The sequence below is a fragment of the Neopsephotus bourkii genome, unplaced genomic scaffold, assembly GCF_033783945.1.
Source record: "Neopsephotus bourkii isolate Nb327-2 ecotype Australia unplaced genomic scaffold, CSIRO-AGI_Nbou_v1 NB_740, whole genome shotgun sequence".
Taxonomy (NCBI): Eukaryota; Metazoa; Chordata; class Aves; order Psittaciformes; family Psittacidae; genus Neopsephotus; species Neopsephotus bourkii.
Window position 1 is genome coordinate 1,149,869 of NW_026901238.1, and position 23,360 is coordinate 1,173,228.

Genomic DNA, 23,360 nt, shown 5'->3' on the forward strand with positions numbered 1-23,360 from the left:
TGGTTACCATTATACATTTATTGTACAACTGTATTTCAGGAACATACTTTAACTGTATTTCAGGAACATACTTTAACTGTATTTCAGGAACATACTTTAACTGTATTTCAGGAACATACTTTAACTTACAACTAACCAAAAATTGAAATTGGTATCCATGTACATCTCTTCCTCCCTTAGGAGGAACAGGGCACAGAGGAGCGTGGGCAAAGAAGAGACACTGTGTACACCTGAGAAATGACACATGGTGCCAGAGAGGCAGTAAGGCAAGCCTGGTGCTAAAACATGTAAAACCACTGCAGGCCATGTACCATCACAGGCATGCTGCTGCAGAGGGGTGGCCAAACCCTTTGCTGTATATGAGAGGGACAGTAAATGTTGAGCTAATGAAATCCACAAAGTTCATCAAAAAGAAAAAGAGGAATCATCCTGTTGTTCTTCATCTGATAAGTCTGTTGCATCCATAACAAAGAGCTTCCCTGACAGAGAGGGCTGTGTCACTTCTGTAAGAAAAACAGGGTTATTAGTGTGTGTGCCCGAGCTCAATAAGCAGTTACAGAAGGTCCAAAAAGCAAAGGTGCTTATGAGAAACAGACTGCAGAAAAATTATTAAACACAGATTGGGGAAACCCAACAAGCTAGTGGCAATGTAAAAGTTAGGTGAAGGAGCCTGAAACGATGGCAGCTACTTACTTGTATGGATTGGGAAGGTCCTGCGGGATGCTGGCGTATCAAGCACACCTCCAGCCTGACAGAAGGACAGAAAGGACCTGGTAAGACCACAGCACAGGATGGACAGCACAGTCCCCAAGGGCTGACACAGGTTCTGAACAGTGCTGGAATTCAGTTACCCTATTGCTGTGCTACATTTTCACTAAAGGTTTGAACTGTTCAGCTGCCATAAATGCTATCACTGACATTTCTTGGCTTCTGGGATCTGAGCTTTTCACGGAAAAGTCAGAAATAACCAGGTTTAGGATACTGAAGGAGTAAGTACATAAATTGAGGAACTGATACAAAATTAGAATTGTTTCCTACAGTACAGAAGAACAGTAAAAAAAAGAACAGGAACTTCATACGTACCTATAGATCACCATTGCAAATCCTGAAAAGCATTTGACAATAAATAGCTCTTTTATAGCAAAAAAGAGCTTTTCTCTGAGAAAAACAGATACAAGACCCAGCAGTTTGGGAGGAAGTAGGGTAATGTTCCTGTTTTCCATCTTGCACAGACACCAGTCTGTGGTCCCGGGATTCTCCTGACTATTGCTTAGCTAAACCTTGCATTATTAGGGTGAAACTAGGGGGCATTCAAGGAAACCAGGCTTATTACCTTCTTCTTGACATTGGCCCAGGTGCCTCTGCTGCCCTGTGTGTTCTTCTGCATTCTGAACACGTACTTGTCGTAATCATTCCTGCAGGTGTAATTGAGCAAGTTAATCTCACCAGTGTGCTGAGCACAGAATCCACTGGACACAGTTAAAGATGTTACATACAACTCTTAATTCAGCACTTCCATTAAAAACAGTCATTGGGCAATTAAGTATCACAGCAGCTCTGGGCATGTAACACCACAGCAGCATTGGATCAGATCACATGCTAGATCTCTAAATGCTTCACCAGCTCCTCAGGTGAGGTTCATTCCTTGTCCATTAGATAAAACTCCACTCACACAACAAGTTTCAAGATGATTCAGTTTGTTTCAGAAAAGCCTGAAGCACCTGGGTTAACAGGGTCAGACTCAAAATGAACAGAGAAACCACTGCTGAGGCTGAAGCCCAAATCACTTGCCTTCTCCAAGAGTAAAAGGACAAATTGTTGACATAGGTTTTGCTGCGCATGCTTAGTTGAGTAGCTTAAAGGGCACACACTGCCAAAGGAAAGGGCTTTCATTAAACAATTCCCTCAAGGACCACAGGATTTGCTATGTGTGCTCCAAGTCTGAAAGTGAACTGGTGTCCAAGTTCCAAGAGTGATCTTCTTGGGTGACAAAAAACAATCTTGGGGGAAGTGCGAAAGGAAGAGTAGCAGAGGAATAGCCAGCTGTAGGAGCTCCTACCTGTTGATGGGTACCAGCATACCAGGGCTGATATGCTCACACTGAGGAGTTTTCGCCGTAGGGAGGACACCTGAGGAAGGTGTGATTGGGTTGTCCGTAAGTGCAAAAGCATCATCATCATCTTCTTGGCTTCCCCGGAATGTTGGCAACTACAAAGTCACAGCAGAGCAATCAATGACCTGCCCTTTGTAACAGAAGTCTGCTGAAAAGGCTCCTCACAGGTCTGGCTCAGCAGCCATAGGCCACGGGCCCTGCACAACACTATGGACCATGATGGTGCCCCTCTTCCTCACAGAGAGCCCCAGACTCTATTCTCTCCTCAACAGGCAGTTGCTCTGTTTCCTTGCTTACTTCAGCTGCTTTTTTGACATCTGGAGATGCAGAAACCAGCAATGTGCACAGCAGATAGAACACAGGTATGCAAGGACTCGACAGAGTGGCCACACAATGCCTCTGTCCAGCACTTAATATTCCTCTCATTGATGCCCAACATTTTCCTGGCCTTTTAGGCTGTGACTACACATTCAAAAATAATTTTTGATTAAAATTACAAGCTCAAAGCTGACCATCACTACCTGGGAGGAGGATTTCAGGATAGCTCAGTGAACTTCTTTAATTTTGAAGACAGAGAACTGGAAAGACTCAGAGAAAAGCAGACATGATGATAAAAATCACAACTCCCCCACTCAGGAGCTGCTGGAACTTAGCACCAGAAATTGCAGGTGCAAAGAGGCTGTACAGGTTCAAGGAGGAGCTGGCCTTGTACATAAAGAGGAATCCATCCACAAATGACTCCTAATTTTACACATGGCACAAGCCAGGAAAAATGAATTTTAGAGGGAAAGGATTAAAAAAAAAGGGGGAACTCTTGAACAACTGGCTGAAGTTGTATTCTGCCACAAGAGGAGTCTCCTGTAGAATCCCTCTGCAGAACCAGGGTGTCTTAGACAAGGATGCATGGCCTTTTTCGTGGCCAGCCCACTCATACTCATCATGGGGATTTCTCCACAGCACTGCTTATGGAAAGCAATGCAATTACCACTGCTTAAAGTCTAACTTCCCCATGAGTATTACTCCACTTATGGATGTGTTCCAGAATAAGAAATGCACTGCTGCTAAGAAGAAAATCCACCAACAAACAACTATATGAGGAGATACAGACATGCTGTCATGTCCGTCTGGAGCTGAGGCACCAGCTTTAATAGGCAGAGCTAGCTTGGGCAGAGAACAGCAAAGATGCATCATGGACTATACATAAAGAATTCCCTACAGGAAAAAAAAACAATTCTCTTGCTAATTAGGTGACTTTCTCTTTACAAATTAAAACAGGCTTAACTGACACTGAGAGATGGACAATGAAGCTGGTGAAGGGCCTGGAGTACAAGTCTTATGAGGAACGGCTAAGGCAACCGGGGTTGTTTAGTCTGGAGAAGGCTCAGGGGGAACCTTACTGCTCTCTACAGCTACCTGAAAGGAGGTTGTAGTGAAGTGGGGATTGGTCTTTTCTCCCAAGTAACAAGTGACAGGATAAGAGGTAACATCCTCAAGCTGTGACAGGGGAGGTTTAGACTGGGTATTAGGAACATTTCTTCACAGGGAGAGTGATCAGGCATTGGAACAGGCTGCCCAAGGAAATGGGTGAATCATCATCCCTGGAAGTGCTCAAAAAACGTGTAGATGAGGCCCTCGGCGATACGGTTTAGTGGTGGTCATTGCAGTCCTGGGGTAGTGGTTGGACTTAATGATCTTACAAGTCTTTTCCAACCTAGTTGATTCTATTCTACTACTCTGGGAGAGCAGATACTCACACTTCACCACAGTGAAGTGGAGGTTTATCACAAAGAAACGGTAGCACTCACCAGCTGTGGCACCGGGTGCTTGGTGCAGTTGGGGGCTGCACATGGAGCAGGTGGAAATGCACCCAGCCTGCACTGGATGCTAAAACTGAACATAAGCAAGGAAACAGGGCAGCTCTTCAGCCCAAACAGGAAGGAGGAAGTAAACAACAGGCAAGGACCAGGACAACTGCATAACAGAACTCCCACAGAGAAACCCACTCCCCGGCAGCATTGAGTGTTTTTGAATGCTAGATGTGCTGAGAAGAGGAAGAAAGAAGATCTTACCTTACTTCATGCTGAGTATGAGCCTGACTTTATAAAGTCCCTGGTTCTGCAGCACAAGGATGCATCCGCTGTTCCGAGGACAGCGGTATCACTGCACAGTCAACCCTTCCAGCAGCACAAGTTCCTCTCGCACAGAGGCAGAAGGGAGGCCCCCCGCCCCCCCGACCTGTTTAAACATCCATTCAGCAGCAACGCTTGTCTGCAGGAGCCACACATTCCCACTGCCAGCAATTCAAATATTACAATAACAAACTAAGGAAATAAGCTTCTTTCCCCAAATTCACAAGATTTTGTTGATTGAGCTGAACCATCAGACTTGTAACACACCCTTGAAACACCAACCAAAAAAGCACACTCCTATATACACTCTTTTCCCAGATTTACCTTTACTTTTCTATTTTGAAAGGGTGTTGCAGTGAAAACATCATCATGGTTGTCCTTTGGCAAATGCTCCAGGAAATCTCTCATCTGCTGCTTTCTTTTCAATGTTGCCACTTTGGCAGTTATTGTAACCGGCTCTTTCTTATCTACACAAATCAAAATAGTAATTGTTCTAAAGACATCACTTTAAAATTCACTAAATACAATCAGTGCTAGTGATAAAGAATCCAGTCTGTCCTCTGTGGCAATGTCTCGGCTTATTTATGATCCTTTCAGTTCTTAAACAATTTATGCTTTCAAAAAGAACTTCTCTACTATATTTTAAGTGGAAGCTTACTCCAGAGCCTTACATAGCTGTTGCAAGTGTCATACCTCAGCCATTTTGTTATGATTTTAACAGAACTATCCATGCATTGGCATTTCAGAGAAAAAGATCCTAAGGCCTGTCACCTGTTTCAAGAGGAATAAAGTGCTCAGACAAAGGCTTTGCTGCACAGAGATCAATTTAGTGTCCTCAGCACGAGGTTTACAGAATGCTCATCTCAGGCTTCAGCATACACACTTATATCCTGTCAGTAAGAGGAGCTGCTAGCAAACAGCTTTCCTTCCCTAGGCACTTATTCCCTGCATTAAATAACTGGATTGAAGATCTTACACCTTTCACTTCGGAGTGTACTTGCTCTCTGCAAACATGAACTACTAACTCCAGAACTGGACACAAAATAGCAACAGGCATGTCAGTGCCAGACGCCCCAGTACGCAACCTCGCTGTTCTTACTCTGCGTTGCCCTTAGTGCATCCAAGTGCCCCTTATCTTTTGTTGAGAGACAGCTCTACAAGTAGTTCATTATCTGCTAGGCCTCCAAGAACCTCTTAAGGCACAAACAGCTGTTTTCCCATAGGTGCCAAGGCCAGTTTAAGACTTCCCATCATGCAAAAACTGGAAAAATTCTAAGAATATTTTTTGTCTTCTTGTTACTTTGCAGTCATTTATGCTGCCCTCCAAGCTCTGTAACAAAGCTTTACACTGCAGAAGATAAGTCTTCACTGTCAGACCCTGATGACCATTTATGTCTGTATCTGTCATTCCATAATAAATACTGAATTTTAGATTATTTTAAAATGACAAAATACCCAAAACCAAGAGGTCAGTACCTTTCTGTTCTGATTTTCCTGAAGCTGTGGCCTTCTTTTTGGAACCTGTTGCCTGCTGTTCTGCGTATTTCTGCTGGCACTCTTCAGCAGAGCGAGACCCCACCGCCATGGCGACCTCCACCCAAAAGCCATTCCTGTGCTTTGGAAGTGATGCAATGGCCCTGCCAAGAGAACACAGCCACAGCCTTCAGCACACTGCACGACCTGCACAGCACTGCCAGGGAAAGCATCTGGAGACCAGCTGCCCTCCCTGGAAAGGACACTGATGTCTCTGGTATCTTCTTCAGATGCTTTAAAGCATGCAGATTTATTGGGACCATTTAAGGTAATGGTGCCATTACCTATCATTCTCCTGTATTTGCAGCCTCTCCCCCCACAAGACAGGAGCTCATGCCTTTTCAGGTTTCTAATCTAAAAGAAACAAGCTCAAACTGGTCATTTTACTACTTGGTGTATGTATTAAATACTGCCCAAGAGTTTAAGTAATTGGATGACATTTTAATTAAACATTCTGGCAGCTAATCTCTCCTTTACAAAGCTTAAACACATAAACACATTACGTTTAACATTTTATTCCATTGGGGAGAGAATACACTCCCTCTGACATACAGTCTAAATCACAAATATGAACACTTTCACTGCATTATTCACCTACTTTTTTTTCTCAATTTTACTCCTAGGAAGGCTTATTACTTTTAACAAGTACAATTCTTGAAAAACAGGTAGAGGAGTAGATTCACAAAATTTCACCTAGTATCTGTGTTCCTCTCACTTCACACTGATCACTGTGGAAGGAGCTGGTTTAGGCTCACACATCTACAGTGTGAATCCTAAAAACCCAAATGGAGATCACTCAACCCCCTGCCCAGCATATACCTCCCAATGCCCAAGAGAACCTTTGCCCTGTGAGGACAGCACAACCACTTGCCTGTAGAGCTTCTGTAATTCCTTTTCAGACCAAGCATCACCTGCCCTTGGGAAAAGCTGTAGAGGTTTCTGCACCTTTTCCCTCTCAGATTCTCTTGATTTTTCTGCTGAAAGCTTGGCAGGGTTAGAAACTTTGTAGTTTGTTTTTCTATCAGATAGTTTTAAACCCTTTTCTTTTACATGAAACTCCTCTTCACTGCTTTCAGACTCAGCGTCAGGTTCAATCAACGTTGGCACGTTGATTCTGCTTGTTTTCCTCACTGCCTTATCCGGCAGGTGAGAAGTTCTAGACCAAGTAGGTGTTTCTTCTTCGAGTAAATCGGAACCATCCTTGGATTTGGGTACATTTTGCCTCAACAGCACATTATAGGTGGCAGACATGTGTTTTACTGTCCTTTGCTCACAGGACACCTTGTTTGCATCATTCTGTGACCTTCTACAGTTAGAGGAAGGTTTAGAGTTGTGAATCTCTGGTTTCAATAAAGGTTTAGTTTTCCTTTTGACAGACAGTGGGATATCTTCACTGGATTCCTCTTCCTCATCTTTGCTTGACGGTTCTGTTAAGCGCTTATCTTGCTGACTTTGGGCTGACCTTAAGGAGTACTGATACATAGTCAATTCTCTATGTTCCACTCCTCTGTTTTCCTTTGATGTTGCTGGGGTTCTGCTACTATGTTTGTTTAGTGCTCCAGCCTTTAAAGGAGTCAGCTTAACAGAAAGCTGTTTAGTTTTTGCCCTGTTGGCTGCATTATCACTTGCATCATCATCTGAAACAAAGTGCCTGGCCTTATTGCTTCCAGTGGATTTGGCTTCTGTTTTGGAACTCATCCCTTTCTTATTGTTTTTCCCTGCAAGAGATGATGTCAGTATAACACCATGCATTTTAACATATATCATTAGTGTGTTCTCAGGCAAGCAAAGACTAGCCTGTTGCAGGATACCAGGCAACACACGCTGATTAAGATCTGCCAACTGCTTTGTTATAACAGACTGTAGCCCCTAATGTTATCAAACATGACTGAGTAAAACCACATCTAGTGAAGCTTCCTGAAATCACCACACCTCTTTTCCCATACACGCATCTTGGAAGGATTGAGTAGAGGCCTCTGCCCTCACACATACACTCCAATGTATTTGGGATTCAGTTTTTTAGGAACAAGAAGGTACACAATACAGACATGACAGCATGTCCCAGCAGGCAGGCCAGTCCACTGCATGGACGTCAAGAAGTGAAAAGCCATTTACACAACTTTTGTAAAGAGCACATCACAGAAAACTGGTTATAAGCATTGGATGTGTACTGAGCAAGTGTCCCTCTGCTCAGGGGGAGCGCAACTAGTAGCGGGAGGGTTCCTCGCCAACAGGAGACATCCTCTACCTGCCCAGCTCATTTCCATGACAGATAGCCCCCAGATGACTGAAAGAATTAGGATTATCAAGGCTTCAAAAGGGAATCATAGAACAGTTAGGGTTGGAAAGGACCTTAAGATCATCTAATTCCAACCCCCCTGCCATGGGCAGGGACACCTCACACTAAACCATGTTAAATTACTGAAGAGATAGAGAACACAATAGTAAACAGAAAATGTTGCTAAAATGCAGTGGCTGGGGTTGAGCAAACACTGACATCCCAAAAGCTTTACTTGTGCCACACAGAACTTTTCTGCAGGGAACATGACAGTTGCTTTACAAGAGAAACTTCTGCTTTATATCTTACAATGTTTTCAGGATTCTGTTACTTCCCAAATTCTATTAAAAGTAAATGTTTTAAACCTCTGTTAATATACTTTTTTTGCCTACATAGGCTTTTTTTTTTTTTTTTTAAATTCATCCAACTTAAAAAGTAAAGCAAGAGCAGCAGTTCCCAGGACTAGTGAACTCTGCTTTTCTTCAGGTTCTCTGCAGCTACACGTAACACTCACACTGAGACATCCAAACTACAGGAGCAGGAACTTCGGAACACTCATAATCCTTTCATTCCAGTTTCTGGTAAGAAGTCTGTTCCCATTAGTAAATAACATGATTTACAAACATGGTTTATATTTGGAGCTGTAAAACTGGGCATTTACACTACTTTGGTAATTGGTTGACTGCTGCTTCTATGAACATTAAAAGACTAACATAATCTCTTTGCATTAACAGGACATCACCATACCACTCCAGCACCCAACTCATAATCCCACTGATTCTAGTCAATAACTTTAAAAGAAAAAAAAACCCACAAAACATTTTTTACCTTTACTTTGTCTTTCTGACATTTCTTCTGTGGCCTTCGTTAGTTTCTTTCTTTTATTCTTCCCTGAGATGGAGCTCGTCTTCCTTTGGGATTTTTTACTACTATACAGCTTCAAAATAAAACAATTTAATCTAAACTTCTGCAAGAGTTTACATATCAAGCCTACTGATGCCAAATCTGAAAACACCAAATGTTTACAAGACACACCAAATGTTTACAAGATTTAAGTCGCTTACATTGACTAGTATCTATTAAATACTATGTGAAGGACATAGGTGCTTATGCAAATGCATACAACCAAAGCAACTTTGCCAGGATTCCTTTAAATTTAAATATCCTAAACCCTAAATTAATATCTCAAGACCTAGAACTGCTTGAGTTGGTGGTTAATGAACTGAGGAAATATCTGGTCCTAACAGATGTGAAACGCCACATGGTAAGGGGTGCACCATGGCAGCACTGACAACCCTGTGGCAGGGAGTTTGTATTATGGTACTACTGAAAACATTTTACCTGTGAACCCCGATGATACAAGCCAGTCCATCTGCAACTTCCTCTCAGAAAAATTTATCTTTCAAAAAAGAACACTTTTGGCAAAAGTAATTCCCAATGATTCCCATTCTACAGACAACAATTACCTCATCCTAGCCAAATATATTATATTTAAGATACATTTAAGTAAACAATAAAGAGTCTTACAATGCTCAAATAATCAGTTCCACCATATTGTATAGTAACATTTAGCTCCTGATCAACAAACTCGCGTTGCCCGCTCCAAAAACTCAGTGGTGGTTTAACAAGACGGCCACTCCGAGTGTACACTTGGTCACTCACTACGGATTTTTGGTTTGGTGTTGTAACTGCAAGGAAAAACAAGGAATCTAGTTTTGTCCCCAGCATTGAAAATTCAGCTTTGTGGACTTCCCAATCATAGCAACAATGTTGCATTTAAACCAACCCATTTGCACTGACTACATAGAAAACATAAAACTTAGGACAGTGTTCTGTTGTCCTTTTAAGAGTGCTCAGGTTAGCACTGAGCACAGCTTAACATGATTGAAGTTATAACCCTCACAAATTATAGAATTTACTCTTGTGAACTTTGTTTTGTTTAGAAGTTTATAAACACTGTAGAAGTCATATAGGGAAGTAGAATGATAAAGAAAAGTTATCACACTGAACATACCCTAACTGCAATGAGAGAAAAAATATAAGAAAAATGCTTATATAGTGTTAGCAAGAAAACCTGATTACAGTATTAACAAATAGTACCAGGAAGTTTGGCAAAAGCCTTGCTGGAACTATGACAAGACATTAAAAACAAGTCAAAGTTAAATCTGAAAGCTATTTGTGCCCAGAACAAAGCTGAGACTGCATTACAAGGCAAAGGAGAAAACAAGAAGATCAGTAGGTTATGGCTTTACACCCATTTCCCTTGGAAACAAAGCCAATGCCATGAATTCTTCCACAATCAATTCCATCCACACCTGACTGTTAGCACTCCCTATGCCTCCACTGTGGCAAAAACACTAAGATGCCATAAAATGAACCTGCTCAAGGTTCATGATTTAAAATTAACCCAGACGAAAAGAGCACTGCAGGGAGAAGTCCAAGCATGGAGCTGTGATAGAGACATTAAATCCCACAGGCATCCCCAGAGGGACTAAGGAAAGAATACATTATGCAAAATAGCAACTAGAAAAAAAAATTCAGTCAAGTTTGCTGTCAGGATAAATGGCTCTGAAGTCATTGCTTTCAGCTACTGCAGACCAACCAGGCTGCTGCTCCTTTCCCAGGGTCAACCCTGAGGGTAGCCCTGACTCACTTGGTGTACGGCAGCATACCAGAAATAAGAAGTTGGTGCTTTTGATCATTGTGGTCTAAGGGAACACAAATAAAAAACTCCGCCCAACTAGTCTGTTACACTTCCATACAGCCTGATTAACAGTATAATCTTCTGATGGGGACAACAGCTCTCAAAAGCACCCCAACTTTTTTTCTGAAGAAAGGATTATTAAATACTCACAAGCATTTTCACTGTTCTTCGGTAATACTTCATAGGCGGTACTCCTGGCTTCAGGTGTCTTTACACCTCCTGCTGAGTCTTTTCCATTTTTCAACACATCAGCACCTACCACTGAATCACTTTCTTCATTCTCAGCACTATTTTGTTTTCGTTCTTTCCTAACAATTTGGAGGAAAGAAATAATAAAACATCTTCAAGGTAAAAGGGTATCCTTCCAAAAAGCAGCAAGTATGTGCCTGGAACATAGTCTTCATGCCCATCTACAAGCTTTTATACTTCTCTAGTACAGTATTCTTAAAAAGCAAAATCTCAATGAATACTAAAGAGAACATTGCAGTGAAACAGGATCTCCAAAGAAATACCTTCTTCTTTCCTCAAGAAATTCCTCCACGAATTCCTTCCATTTTGGGGAAAAACCATATGTAAATCTTCTGATGAAATGGTAAGGAAATCCTGTTTGAAACAAAATCAGCATTAAAAATAGCTGAGCAATACTTTTAATCACAAAGGGTAGCACTAACATCCAGTACAATCATGGTTTTGTAAGTACCTCAGAAGCAAATCATGTCTTTAAACACACTAGAGACACAGGCTGCAGAGAACAGCATAGAAAAGTTAACTGAGAATTGACTAATTACACTAGTTACAAGTGTCAGTCTCTGGAGACAGCACTCAAGTTTCCAGGAACCAGGAGCATACACTTTCCTGTTCATCTCACTGTATTGACACAAGGCTTTGTGGCAGAGTACCGCAAGTCCAACAGAAAACCTGAGGCTTCCAGGCTCAAGTTACATCTTAGCTGTTTCGACTTGCACAGGATTTGGACTAAATTGATCCTTAAAGTTCCCTCCCATATCTAACTATAAAACCATTCTGTGACAGATGTAAAAATATCCTTTCCCCACCACCTCGTGCAACATTTTACATTTACCAAGACTGACTGTCATAATTTGAATGGCCTCTCAAAAGCTCTTACAACATGCTTTGTGGCCAGCACTCATCACTACCACCCAGAGAAACCTAGCAGCATGAGGCGACAGCTGCTGCTTCCCAGCTCATGTTCTTTTCTGCTCCACAGCCCACATGCTTATGAGATTTGTTTTATTCCTCCCATTTTATATTGTTATTTAAACCCACAGAAGTTCCTCCTTCTCATCACATCAATACTTTTTACCCTCACTAATCTTCCCAGAAGTCTTTCTAGAGACTCAAAGTGTACAGGCCCTGCCAAAGTAGTCTTTCACCATTGTGAGTTATTACTTCATCCATATGATCTGTGTAGATGTCTGCTTCAGTATCTCACTATACATCCATCAACCCCACACAATACTAGTTTCTATGGGTTTACCCTATACAAATGCCAAATGCCACATTCCTTAATTTCAAGGGACTTGAGAAACAACTTTCTTAAAAAGCTTTGTATCAGCCACCTTTCAGGCCTACAGGTATCAAAGCAGGCTTCCTGTGAGGTGTTACATGCTAGTTATTTCATCCTTCAGCCCCTTAAGAGCAGTACATCGGTTTGGTCTTTACACAGACTGGATAAAACGTTTCATGAAGATCAGGACAAGCTTTAGATAAAGCACAGCAAATGCTATTGAGGGAAGTACAGCCTGGAATGCAGTGAGTACCACAAGGTTGTGTACCTCAACCCTGCTGCGGGGCAGACTGTGGGACATCAGCCATAGACAACATCTTTCCTGGAGCAGAGCATGGACAGCTAATAGCCTGTGCTGTCCCTCACATGTTTTCATCAACAGTGACCAGCAGACAGATTTGGGAGCACACCTGGAACACCAAATTGCGAACAGCACTTTGGATAATGAGGCAGAAGTAGGCAAGTGCCTAGCCAGTGCTGTTACTGCAACATGTTTCATTAATGATTTCAGTGCTTTGAAGAGTCACCTGCCATCTCGGCACACATCAGTCAAACCACAACGAAGAAGCTCTGTACGGGTGCAGCTCTGATCACAGACTGATGGTTCCACTGCTGCCCCCTCCAGCCTCTCCTGGCTGCCAGCACTGCCCATTTAGGGAAATCCTCATGTTAGGCTTTAGCTGCAACATTTCTTCTCCTCTCTACCCACATTAGCTTGTCTTTAACTTCTCTTTTTATTCATATAGCCATACTGAATCTGTTCAGAGTATTTTCCACACAAGCCCCACGGTAGGATTTTGTGCGTTGGGTATGTTAGGAGACAAAGGGGAAGCTGAGAAGGAAGGGCAATTTGCACTAAGTCCAAAGATCAGAAGAACTGACCCAGTAGTCGATTACCACTTAGGCTTAGGAAATCTCTGTGGTACTTGAGCACTCTGCTCAGAAGTCTATTCCTTTCACTTTTCCTTCCAAAAATATTGGGATAAAACCAAATACAAGTATTTAGCAGAACTAATAAAAAAAACCAAGTCAGAGAGCAGCCAAGTCAGGTATTTATCAGAATGCATCACAGTAAGGAAAGTGAGAAGAAAAATATTAAAGCTACAGACATATCTCTGGATGCCTTGTGCTTGGACAGGAAGACCAAAGAGTGCATATGCACTGCTTTAAAGAGTGTGATCACACACACAAGGCACACCTTTACTCCATCTATAAGATGGACAATGTTTACATTGCCAGAGCTGCCTCTAAGCACTAACATGGCAGCTCATTTACTAGTGAACATGACAGAGGATGCATGTGAAGCAAGAAGAATAAAGCCTGACCTAACTTACGTATAGATTAAGTTTCCTTTAAAATTCCACAGGCTTCAAAACAATCTGGAGCAGGACGCTTAGCTGGATTTGGTGCAACGTACCACTTAGACTCTAAAGGTGGATCAGTTTACTAAATTATAAAGCACTGACATCAGAACTGCCTGCTAACAGAAATACCATGTATCATTGCAGAACTAGTCATTATTTACTGACTAGTAAGTCACAGATAGAATACAACCATCAGAGTAATCTCACTAGTGTATAAAAATCCCTACTTGAATGTCCTAGTGCTATTTAAATGCCAAAATATTAACTAAAATTACATAAAGTTTATCTTAGCAAAACCAGCTTCTTTAGAAGAATGTACTTATTAGTCAACTTCATGCCCTGAGAACCCTGTCTATAACTGCAGCACCCTAAAACTGCCAGCTACCATTAACAGTAGATAGCATTCAGAACTCTGTTGGTGGAGTTACTTCCCAGCATGTGCTGAATTACCACCGAGCCCAATCAGCAGGGCAAGACAAAGCATTTACTGCAGTAGTGTGTTCAGTCATAAATCTAAAGCCCTTCTCAGTTTGTAATGTTACAATCATCTTCTTACCTTCTTTTCTCATCAAAGCTGAATTAATTTTTCCCTGTAGCAAGTAGATACTGCCAGTTGATGTTTTAACTTGGTTGCGTGCTATGCGTTCAATAATGGCATCACTATGCCAAACCACATCTTTCGTACCTCTAAGACAGATAACATGAAAAACAGAAATAAAACATTGTTTTTATAGAAGAAATAATTTAAATCTAGACTATTGATATTCCACATAAGACTGGCAATGTAACATATGTTATGAGAAATACAGACACTGTGCTAGGTTTTCTTTTGTTAGCTTGGAAGAGAAACAGTTCTGGCCTTGTCTAATACTTGGACAGGAGACAGAACAAATGTGTCCACCACTGCAAATGTTAGTCACAGAAAATGGGCTTAGCATTAGGCTGCAGAAGCAGAATGATGCAAGCTAAAACTCTTCGTTGTTGACACTTGTTTTCCAGCTGCTTGAGTTCAATCTGACCAAAACCATAACAAAAACCCCCCAGAGAGTCAGTTTTCAGATGGAACAGGTGCTGCTGTAGGAGTAATGGTGCCATCACAAATAATATGGAGGGGATACCTGGCTGATGGCAGTCCTCACCAAGTTTGACTTAAACACAAAACAGTTTTTGTGAAATGAAACAGAAGCTCATAAGACCCCAAATAAACACCAGTTTGGGAGATCTACCAAACACATTTATTCCTCTTAAGCTCTCTGACTGACTTGGGACTGGACTTTGAAATAATTATTTAACCCACAGTTTCCTGAATATAGGCACTCTACCTCTGGCACCCATAAATGAAATTAGTCTCTTCCTTGATAAAGAAGTTTAAGTGATAACATCACTTTGTATTTACCAAAGCCTAAGTTCCATGAAGGCACAGCTCCACGTGCTCCTTCTCCCAGCACTCCTCAGCATCCAGCTGCACAGCCACTCGTCCCCCCATGCACAACTCTGCCATTCTGCAGTATCTGAGCAAAGTGGTTCAGTGTGCTCAACCAGAAGCTAGACAGCTATGGTTATAAGATAGAGTAAGAGCTGCAAGCACTGCCACAAGGGTTCAGATGCAGCAGAGGGCTGTGTTCCCTGTGGCTGGGGGGGGGAAAGCAGCAAAAACATGTGGAAGTGCTTCCAACAGTTAGCAAGATACTCCAAGAATACAAGTCTCAAACCAGCAGATATTCAAGCCAGGGAAAGGTGGCACAACCTTTCTAGCCCAGATGCTGAAAGCACATCAGCATGTTTTACCTTGCATTTAAATGAAAAAACTATTCCTTACTTCTGTTTTCCTTCAACACATATTGCAGTGTTACCATCCATCACTTTAATTCTCCAGCTGGTTAGGCAGATGTTTTTCTGTTTAAAAAAAAAAAAAAAAACGAAAAATGATAAGTACATCACTGTTTAATTAGACTGAGCTATGAAACATCCCCAAGGCTTTAGCAAAATAGAAATTAACTCATGCATAACCTGAGATATTAGGCATCATCTTCTGGACCAGAGAAACTGCACAGTTATATACATAAGTATTGAAGCATAATCAAGCTGAAGTCGAATGTACAAGTGAACATAGGAATTTAAATTGTATAAACTTTGAGTAATTTAATGTTGACTTTCAGAATACAAAGTCATTAGCCAAGACCTCTAGCAAATCCAGAAAGCTCCTCACAAAAGATACCAACACTATGCCACACCTCTTACACTTTGGCATCTGTCCTCCATTACAGTCCAAAATTATCCATGAAGAAAAAAAAATTGTATTTGTTAGTTATGTTATTGCTAAACTTCAGACAGTATTGAAATGCCTGTATCCAATCCTGCAAACTCCTGACATATGTACAGCTGCAAAGACTTCATTTTGCAGTAAAAAGCCAGCTGTACTTGAGCCAGTTTGGAAAACCATGAAGCATACTCCTTTGTTTTTAAAAAAGCTCGCTGGAAATTTTTAACATCTGAAACCATCACTATTTCTCCTCACAACTTCAGTTAATCGACTCCTGATCTTGTCTTGAGTTACATTGGCCCTTGTACCACCAGCCCTGGTCTCACTGAAGATGTTACCAATGATTTAACCCTACAGACAGCACCTTCTGATGCTTAGACCCATTGTGTCCAATAACATCTCTTCCAACATCTACTTAGCTACAAACCATAGAATGGTTTGGACTGGAAAAGACCTTAACAATCATCTAGTTGAAACCCCCTTGCCATGAGCAGGGACACCTTCCAGTACACTTGGTTGGACAAAGCCCCATTCACACCCCCATACTTGTAGGGGTGAAGCATTTATCACTTCTTTGGACAACCTGTTCCAGTGTCTTATCCAAATCAAAACTCTCTTAAAAAATAAAAATACAGGGAAACATCAAACATGCTTGGCAAAGGTGAGGGAGAACAAAGCAATTAACCTGCTTAACTTCAATAAGACTGCAATTCCACAGATTTGTCCAGGGAAGAAAGGAAACAGCCCTTGGGAAGGTACAGTTCCACCAGCCTCCTAGGGTAGTCACAGAGGGATGCAACACGATTCAAAATCCACTGCTTTCCTTGAGACTTAGTCAGCAAGATGTAAATACTGCCAAGCATGTCTTGAATGGAAAATAAGATCTGCAGACTAGTCTCCTAGGTAATTTTTTCCTGCTTAATTTAATGAAAGTTTGGATATCCTGTAGGAAAGCCAAGACTTTTACCTCCTCACCAGCTGTACAGGTTCAATTAACTTAGAACCATCCTCAGCCTACAGCCAGCAATGATCTCTCCTCCTTGGCTTTGCATTGATAGCCAGGGGCTGTATTGGCGAGTGATCTGTTTTTATGTCCATCACACCAACACACAGCAGTTCACATGTAAAAGAGATGATGTAGGAGGCTCCTTCAGGTGGAAAATTCTTTCAGCCCATACTGTAGCTTGTGAACACTAAAACAAAAAGGCTTCTTTTAAACAAAAAAGAAAGGGAAAAAATAACCCACAACCAGTAAGATCTAATACAATAACATATATTCTCTTCTGAATCCTGAGTGCTCATTATTCTTGACATAGGAAAAAAATTAAATCAATAAATCACAACTCAGAGCTAGAGGCAGCCCACAGGAATAGATCAGTTGCCCTGAAGTAATAAGTTCTCCCACCTCTTTGTCTGCTTTGCCAGCAACTTGGTCTGTGTGAGGTTTATCCAAAGGGACTTTAGAGCCTTCTTTCGCCTTTTGTTTCTGCGGAACGTGGACTTCAGGAGAAGAGCATGTAATACTGCGTAAGCACTGAGATGGCTTCTGAGAATTAGTCTCCAGCACCATTTCTATTCCATGAGCAGCTTGCTTATTACTTGCCTGCAACCCTCTTCTGCCTTGGTGAGGTTCAGTTTCTTTTGCTTCTCTATTTCCCTGCCCTTTTTCTAACTCATCCCCATTTTTAAAAGGGGTAGAGTTTAAATTCACATAATTAATCATTGTATCTTGAGACATTTCATCATCAGTATCCACTGCTTCCATAATGAAATTGTCCTCACTATCCTTATCAGTGTCCAGGTACTCTGAAGGATCACTCCCAAGCTGCTCAGGAAAAGCAGATTTGACTAATGGCTTTTCTGTAGTTGTGGAAGGAGGAATGTTCTGCTTGGTTGGGCTTGAAGGTGTTGAATCTGCCCATTAAAAAAAAAGGAACAAAGAAAGTAGTGTTATTTGAGAACTAATAAACAGGGTCATAAATTAACTCCATTTTTAATAAGAGGATCCTGTATTGATTATCACTACAACAGCTGTGAAAGCACTGCCTGTGTCAATTGAAGCCACCTCTGAAGTTGTTCAAACTACCTTTTCCTCACCATCACACCAATACCCTGCTGTTAAAGACTTACAGATGTTCCATGTCCAGGTGAATGCATACCATATCTATTAATAGTATCTCTACCATTCTTAGTATCTTTCCTTTAATAAAACCTCCTGGCAGAACAAAAAATCATTTCACAAAACCCCAAATCTCAAATATTTTCATCTTCCCAGAATACAAGATCTGGGCTTGCAACCCTGCTTCTGCTAGGCTGGGAGCCACAAGCATCAGGTTTGAGTTTTCAGATAAATTCAGTTTTGAATGCTACTAAGACTTTGACAGGCATAATTTTCTTCATCTGCATTTTCCAAACTGGATTACCAGACAGAAGCATATATAGGGTTGTTATCAAGTAACAACATGGGGGGGAAAAAAAAAAACTACAAACAAAAAAACCCCAGGAGAATTTCTTGCAGAGCCAACAAACAAGAGGTTTGGGATTTTTTCCACCAAGTTTCTCATTTAAATGACAAAGTATCTATCATACCTAGTCACTACAGAACTCTTAACCGCATCATGGGCCTGAAGGTAGATGGCTTTTTTTGTCAGAGGAGTCAGTGCACTCAAATGGACTAATGATGCCAAGCTTTCAGGTCAGAAGTCCACATCCCTAAGCCATAGGTAAACCAAAAACTAACCCAGTGCCATCTGCAAGTTTCTTTATCCATTTTCACTGTGCCCAGACTACGAAGGAAGAGTGATGCTCTGCCAAAGTGCACAAGAGATTATAAGCAAGAAGGGAAACCCTGAAGGGAATTTTGAAGAGTTTTCAGAGCAATACCAAGTACCTTTTTGCTGCTGCAGCTTCTTCTTTATACGCAAGAAGAATTTCTGAGGGGTTTCCAGAAGAGGGTCTACAGCTTTTGTGATCTGGTGCTCAGGAATGCGAGTGCAAAGTAGTTCTGGAAAACAGTATAAAAAAATGTATTTCTGAATTTGGGGAGCAAAACCTTTTCTTACGTGGGGCAGTGGAAACAACACAAATACTTCATGAAATACTAATCTCCACTATACAACACGTTTTCTTTCCTAAAATGGATGATCAATCCCACCTTTCCCTTTTTTTCAGAGGGTTATAGCTGTTACGCTGCCTCAGCTGCATGCCAGAAACACCCTCAGGTGTGCTTGATGTAACCCAACCCACATGGATCAACAGGAGTTTGGAGGTCCTTACAGGCGGGATGTGTTTCACGTTAATAAAGCCTTAAGAAGTAGCAGAAGTAACTGCTTGCTTTGCCTTTTTTATTTACAAAGTGTAATTCTCTATTTTTCAAGACACTGCAACGGGTCGACCCCTTTCATTCACAAACACAACAGAGGAAGCAGTTAAAGTCAAGCTAAAAGAGGGAGAAGATACCATGAAAGGGATTCTTCAAAATTAAAGAAAGGGGAAGTGAAATCAACTATGCCACAGGCACATTTTCGCATTAAGAAGCCCATAATCTAAACTTTTTTTAATCTGAGGGAAAGACAGCAACTGGTACCGATATTTTCTACACCTGCAAACATTCACTGGGTACTTCTCCCAGCCCCCGGAAGGTTCATAACCTACATGCAGAGATCATACCGAACGAAAGCTTAAACAGGAGACAGCTTTCTCGGAACAGCAATGGGACGCACCTTTTTCTGGCTGGATGTCCGCACCGCGCACCTCGGCGGGCCTCTGCCAGTCTTCTCCAGAGGCATATCCCTTTTGCCTCCGGCCTTCCTGCGCCTGCATCGGCGTCAGGATCAGGTCGCTAATGCAGCCCCTCTGCGGCGCCTTTCCCATGGGCAGCGCCAAGTCCCGGTTCTGCTGCCGCGTCGCGGCTTTCAGCCGCTGGAAGATTTTGGCCGGGGACTCGCTGGCGGGCGGCTCGCACGCCGCTCGCTTCAGCCACCGCACGGGACCGGAGCCGGGGCTGACCTCGTTGGCACCCGGAATCCCTCCGCCGCAGGCGCTGCCGGCCGCCGGCCCCTTCGAGCAGCTCTCCCCGCCGCCCTCCGGCTCCGCGGCGGCTCCGTGGGAGCCCTGGCCTCGCAGGAGCTCCTTCAAGGGGGTCAGCATATCTGGGACGCTGCTAAGAGGCACTGACCGGAAAGGCAGCTCTCCCCGGCCGCGGGCAGAGCCGCCGCCGGTGCTGTGGACTGGGGTCACGATCATCCCGCCGCAGAAGCCCCGCCGCTGTCCCTCACAGCCTCAAACGCTCATGCTCCTTCCCAGAGGCCGGCGGCGCCAAGCGCGCGCACGCGGCGTAGCCTGCCTTAGCTGTTAGAGAATTTGAGTGCAGCCGCCGCACGCTGATTGGTGGAGAGGACCCGAACGTCACTGCCCGCTGGACGGCGAGAACGGGGCGGCGGGAAACGCCGCTTCCCGGATGTAGTGGCCCTGTACTGAGGGAGATGGCGGCGGCGCTGCCCGTGTCAGCTGCCCCTGCGCAGGGCGCTCAGTGCGCACCACATAATGGGTGCGGCCTGTGAGGCGGGCCCTGGGTGGAGCGGCTGCCCCCTAGGGCCGGGTCTTCGCGTGTGGAGGGGATGGCAGCCGGGTTGAGCTGCGGGCGGGAAGAGGGGGAGCTGGGCGGGCCTCTGTTTGCCGCGCACACGTGGAGAATGCGCTCCACTTCCGTGTAGGGAGGATGAGCCCGCCTGGGAAAGCCGATGGGCTTGCGGCAGAGCGGCGGGCAGCGCAGGCGGGCCGGGACGGGGCGGAGTGCCCCAGTTCTTCGGGCCCGGCGGGATGGGGCAGCGGGCAGAGCCCAGCCAGGGGTAACGGTGAGAGCGCGTTGGAGCGCAGTCCGGGCTCGCTGCTGGGATCTGGTCTGCGGAGGGACCCGAGCTGTAACTACGTGCAGATGTTCTAAAAGACAGCAATGATTCTGGTCTATAGCCGTGTATATTCAGTTTAATTAGAGCTCTGAAAACAAGCTGTGCTCTGCCTTGGCAGAAAGAGTAAGTGGTAGAGTTAGATACTTCAAGTGGGAAACGAGGGAATTTACTTGCATTATACATAAAATATATGTATTAATGCATAATGAATCAAAGCAGCCTGGCTGTTCCAGCTAATAAGAAGGCATGGTTAATGGCTTGTGGTGTCAGGTGAGCCTGACTGAAGATTAGTCCCAGTAGGTAGGTTTTGAATCACAGAATGGTTTGGGTTGGAAAGGACCTTAAAGCTCATCCAGTTCTAGCCCCCTCCCACAGGCAGGGACACCTTCCACTAGACCAGGCTGCTCAAAGCACTGTCCAGCCTGGCCTTGAGCACTGCCAGGTATGGGGCAGCCACAGCTTCTCTGGACAACCTGTGCCAGGGCCTCAGCAGAAATTCAATTTTGCGTAAGAAATTATCTTGGTGTTCGCTGTAATTGGCAAAATGCCTGTTAATATATAAAGGGGGAGTGTCACGAGGATGGAGCCAGGCTCTTCTCAGTGGCAAACAATGATAGGACAAGGGGAAATGGGTACAAACTGGAACACAAGAGGTTCCACTTAAACTTGAGAAGAAACTTCTTCTCAGTGAGGGTGACGGAACACTGGAACAGGCTGCCCAGGGAGGTTGTGGAGTCTCCTTCTCTGGAGACATTCAAAACCCGCCTGGACACGTTCCTGTGTAACCTTTTCTAGGTGTTCCTGCTCTGGCAGGGGGATTGGACTAGATGATCTTTTGAGGTCGCTTACAATCTCTAACATACTGTGATACTGTGAATAAAAAGTAACTACATCCAAAAGCCTAGTAATGCTGGATATTTTGGGATTTTCTTTGGTGCTTTGTGACTTTTTTTTTTTTTTTTGATAATTCAAGTGTTTGGGCTTCTTACAGGAAATGCAGATGCTACTTAGTAGCCAAGATTATATATCAGACAATGATCCTGTGCTTGCTGCTACCCAAATCTTAAGAATTCATATGTGGAGGAGAAGAACCTAGATGAGCCATTGTCAGCATTAAGAGCCAAAGGTAAGCATGCCTCTGGTGAGAAGCGGGGTCCTGAGCTGTAAAGAAAGTAGTTCGGTTAGCAGAAAGTTTTGTAAGAGTTGGTTATGTGGCCTTGAAGCCTTTTTGTGAGGGCTTTGTGTTCTTCTGAGATGCTCCCCAATGAAAGAAAGGAAGGAGCGTCTGCTACGGAGACTGAAATCTGTGAGTGAATGAGCTGGGCAAATACTGCCTGTTACACAGTGGTGTTTGGATGCGTGGGGACCAAGAGCAAGTGTTCCACAAGATGTTCAGTCACAGAGGGATTCTCTTCAAGATAGACCAGCTCTTGTGCTATCTGCAGCTGGCCCTGGCTTCCTGTGCTGGTCCTTTCATGGCAATTTGTGGAGCTAGGCTTCCTGAGGAAAGTAATCAGGCTGAAGGTGGCAGAGAGGAAAACGAAAGAAGAGCGGGGAAAAAATTAAAATGGAAATGCCAAGAAAAGGCTCTGTTTTATGTTCTGCATTAGTTGTGTTTCTGATGGTGGTTCGTATAAAATTGACTGTCCTTACAGCCAGCATGGTCTCAGCCCAGCCAGCACACTGCTGGTAGGCCAAAGGAAGAGCAATTGGTTTGATGCCCTGTAATGCTGGCAGCTTCTAATGGTGTGCATTGAAGTGTAATGGTTCAGTTCTTCTTAAGAAGCAACCCACATTTATTCCATATCTCCAATGATATCTTATTGCTACAATAATATATTAAATACTTATCAGCTTTCACCAGAGTAATCAAAAGCAAAGAACATTTGTCTTGTTCTAGTTGCTTGCACAAGCATCCCTTTGGGGAAGGGCACAGGGGGTGGAAAATGGGATCCTCAAGAAATCTTGTAAGTGGTACTTCCTTCTTTCTGGTATGAGAGGTTTGTGAGATTTGGGGGTGTAGTTTAGAAAGTTGTCAATGCCCATACTTCTTATAATCTTTGTTAATAGGGCAAAGCAAGTCCCCTTTTGTGCATGGTACCAGAAACAATGGAGCTTCATAAACAGTATTTCTTGGATAATTTTTAAGCTGCTTTGGTAATTCTTAGCTCCATAAAAGAAAGAGCATGTTGATTATATAGAGGTTAAAGAATAATCCAGACTAAGTACAGAAAGTTTTCAAAATAAAAAGAACTAATTTGGTGTTTGTTGGGTAGCATGATATCAGATACTTGGAGCAGCAGCAGTGTATGCAGAAGAGCTTACTCTGCTGGAGGCAGAAGGTGCATGTTCTCTAGCTTAAAGCCACACCTCTAAGTGCAGGCTACCTGGTAGCCTTGTCTGGTGTTTGTGCTGTGGCCTTAAAAGCAGACCCTGGTATTTTGCCAATTAGAATGCATCTATTTAAATCTCAGCAATTATGAGAAAGGACCTGAAAACTGGCATTCTGGTAGTTGGTTCTCTTGGAGACTGCTGATG

The 23,360-nt window shown here is 43.2% G+C and overlaps 1 protein-coding gene across 1 annotated transcript; it reads right to left on the reverse strand.

The window, feature by feature from the left end:
* Positions 1–196: 196 nt before the first annotated feature.
* MIS18BP1 (MIS18 binding protein 1) lies at positions 197–20,157 on the reverse strand. Its single transcript, XM_061354585.1, has 16 exons — positions 19,635–20,157; positions 18,803–18,916; positions 17,318–17,826; positions 15,469–15,545; positions 14,206–14,336; positions 11,270–11,360; positions 10,908–11,065; positions 9,581–9,741; positions 8,882–8,990; positions 6,647–7,493; positions 5,719–5,879; positions 4,567–4,709; positions 2,060–2,208; positions 1,334–1,415; positions 694–748; positions 197–503 (listed from the first exon to the last, which is right to left on the reverse strand). The coding sequence occupies exons 1-16, from the start codon at positions 20,155–20,157 to the stop codon at positions 406–408; spliced, it is 3,408 nt and encodes a 1,135-aa protein (XP_061210569.1). The 3' UTR covers positions 197–405.
* Positions 20,158–23,360: the final 3,203 nt, after the last annotated feature.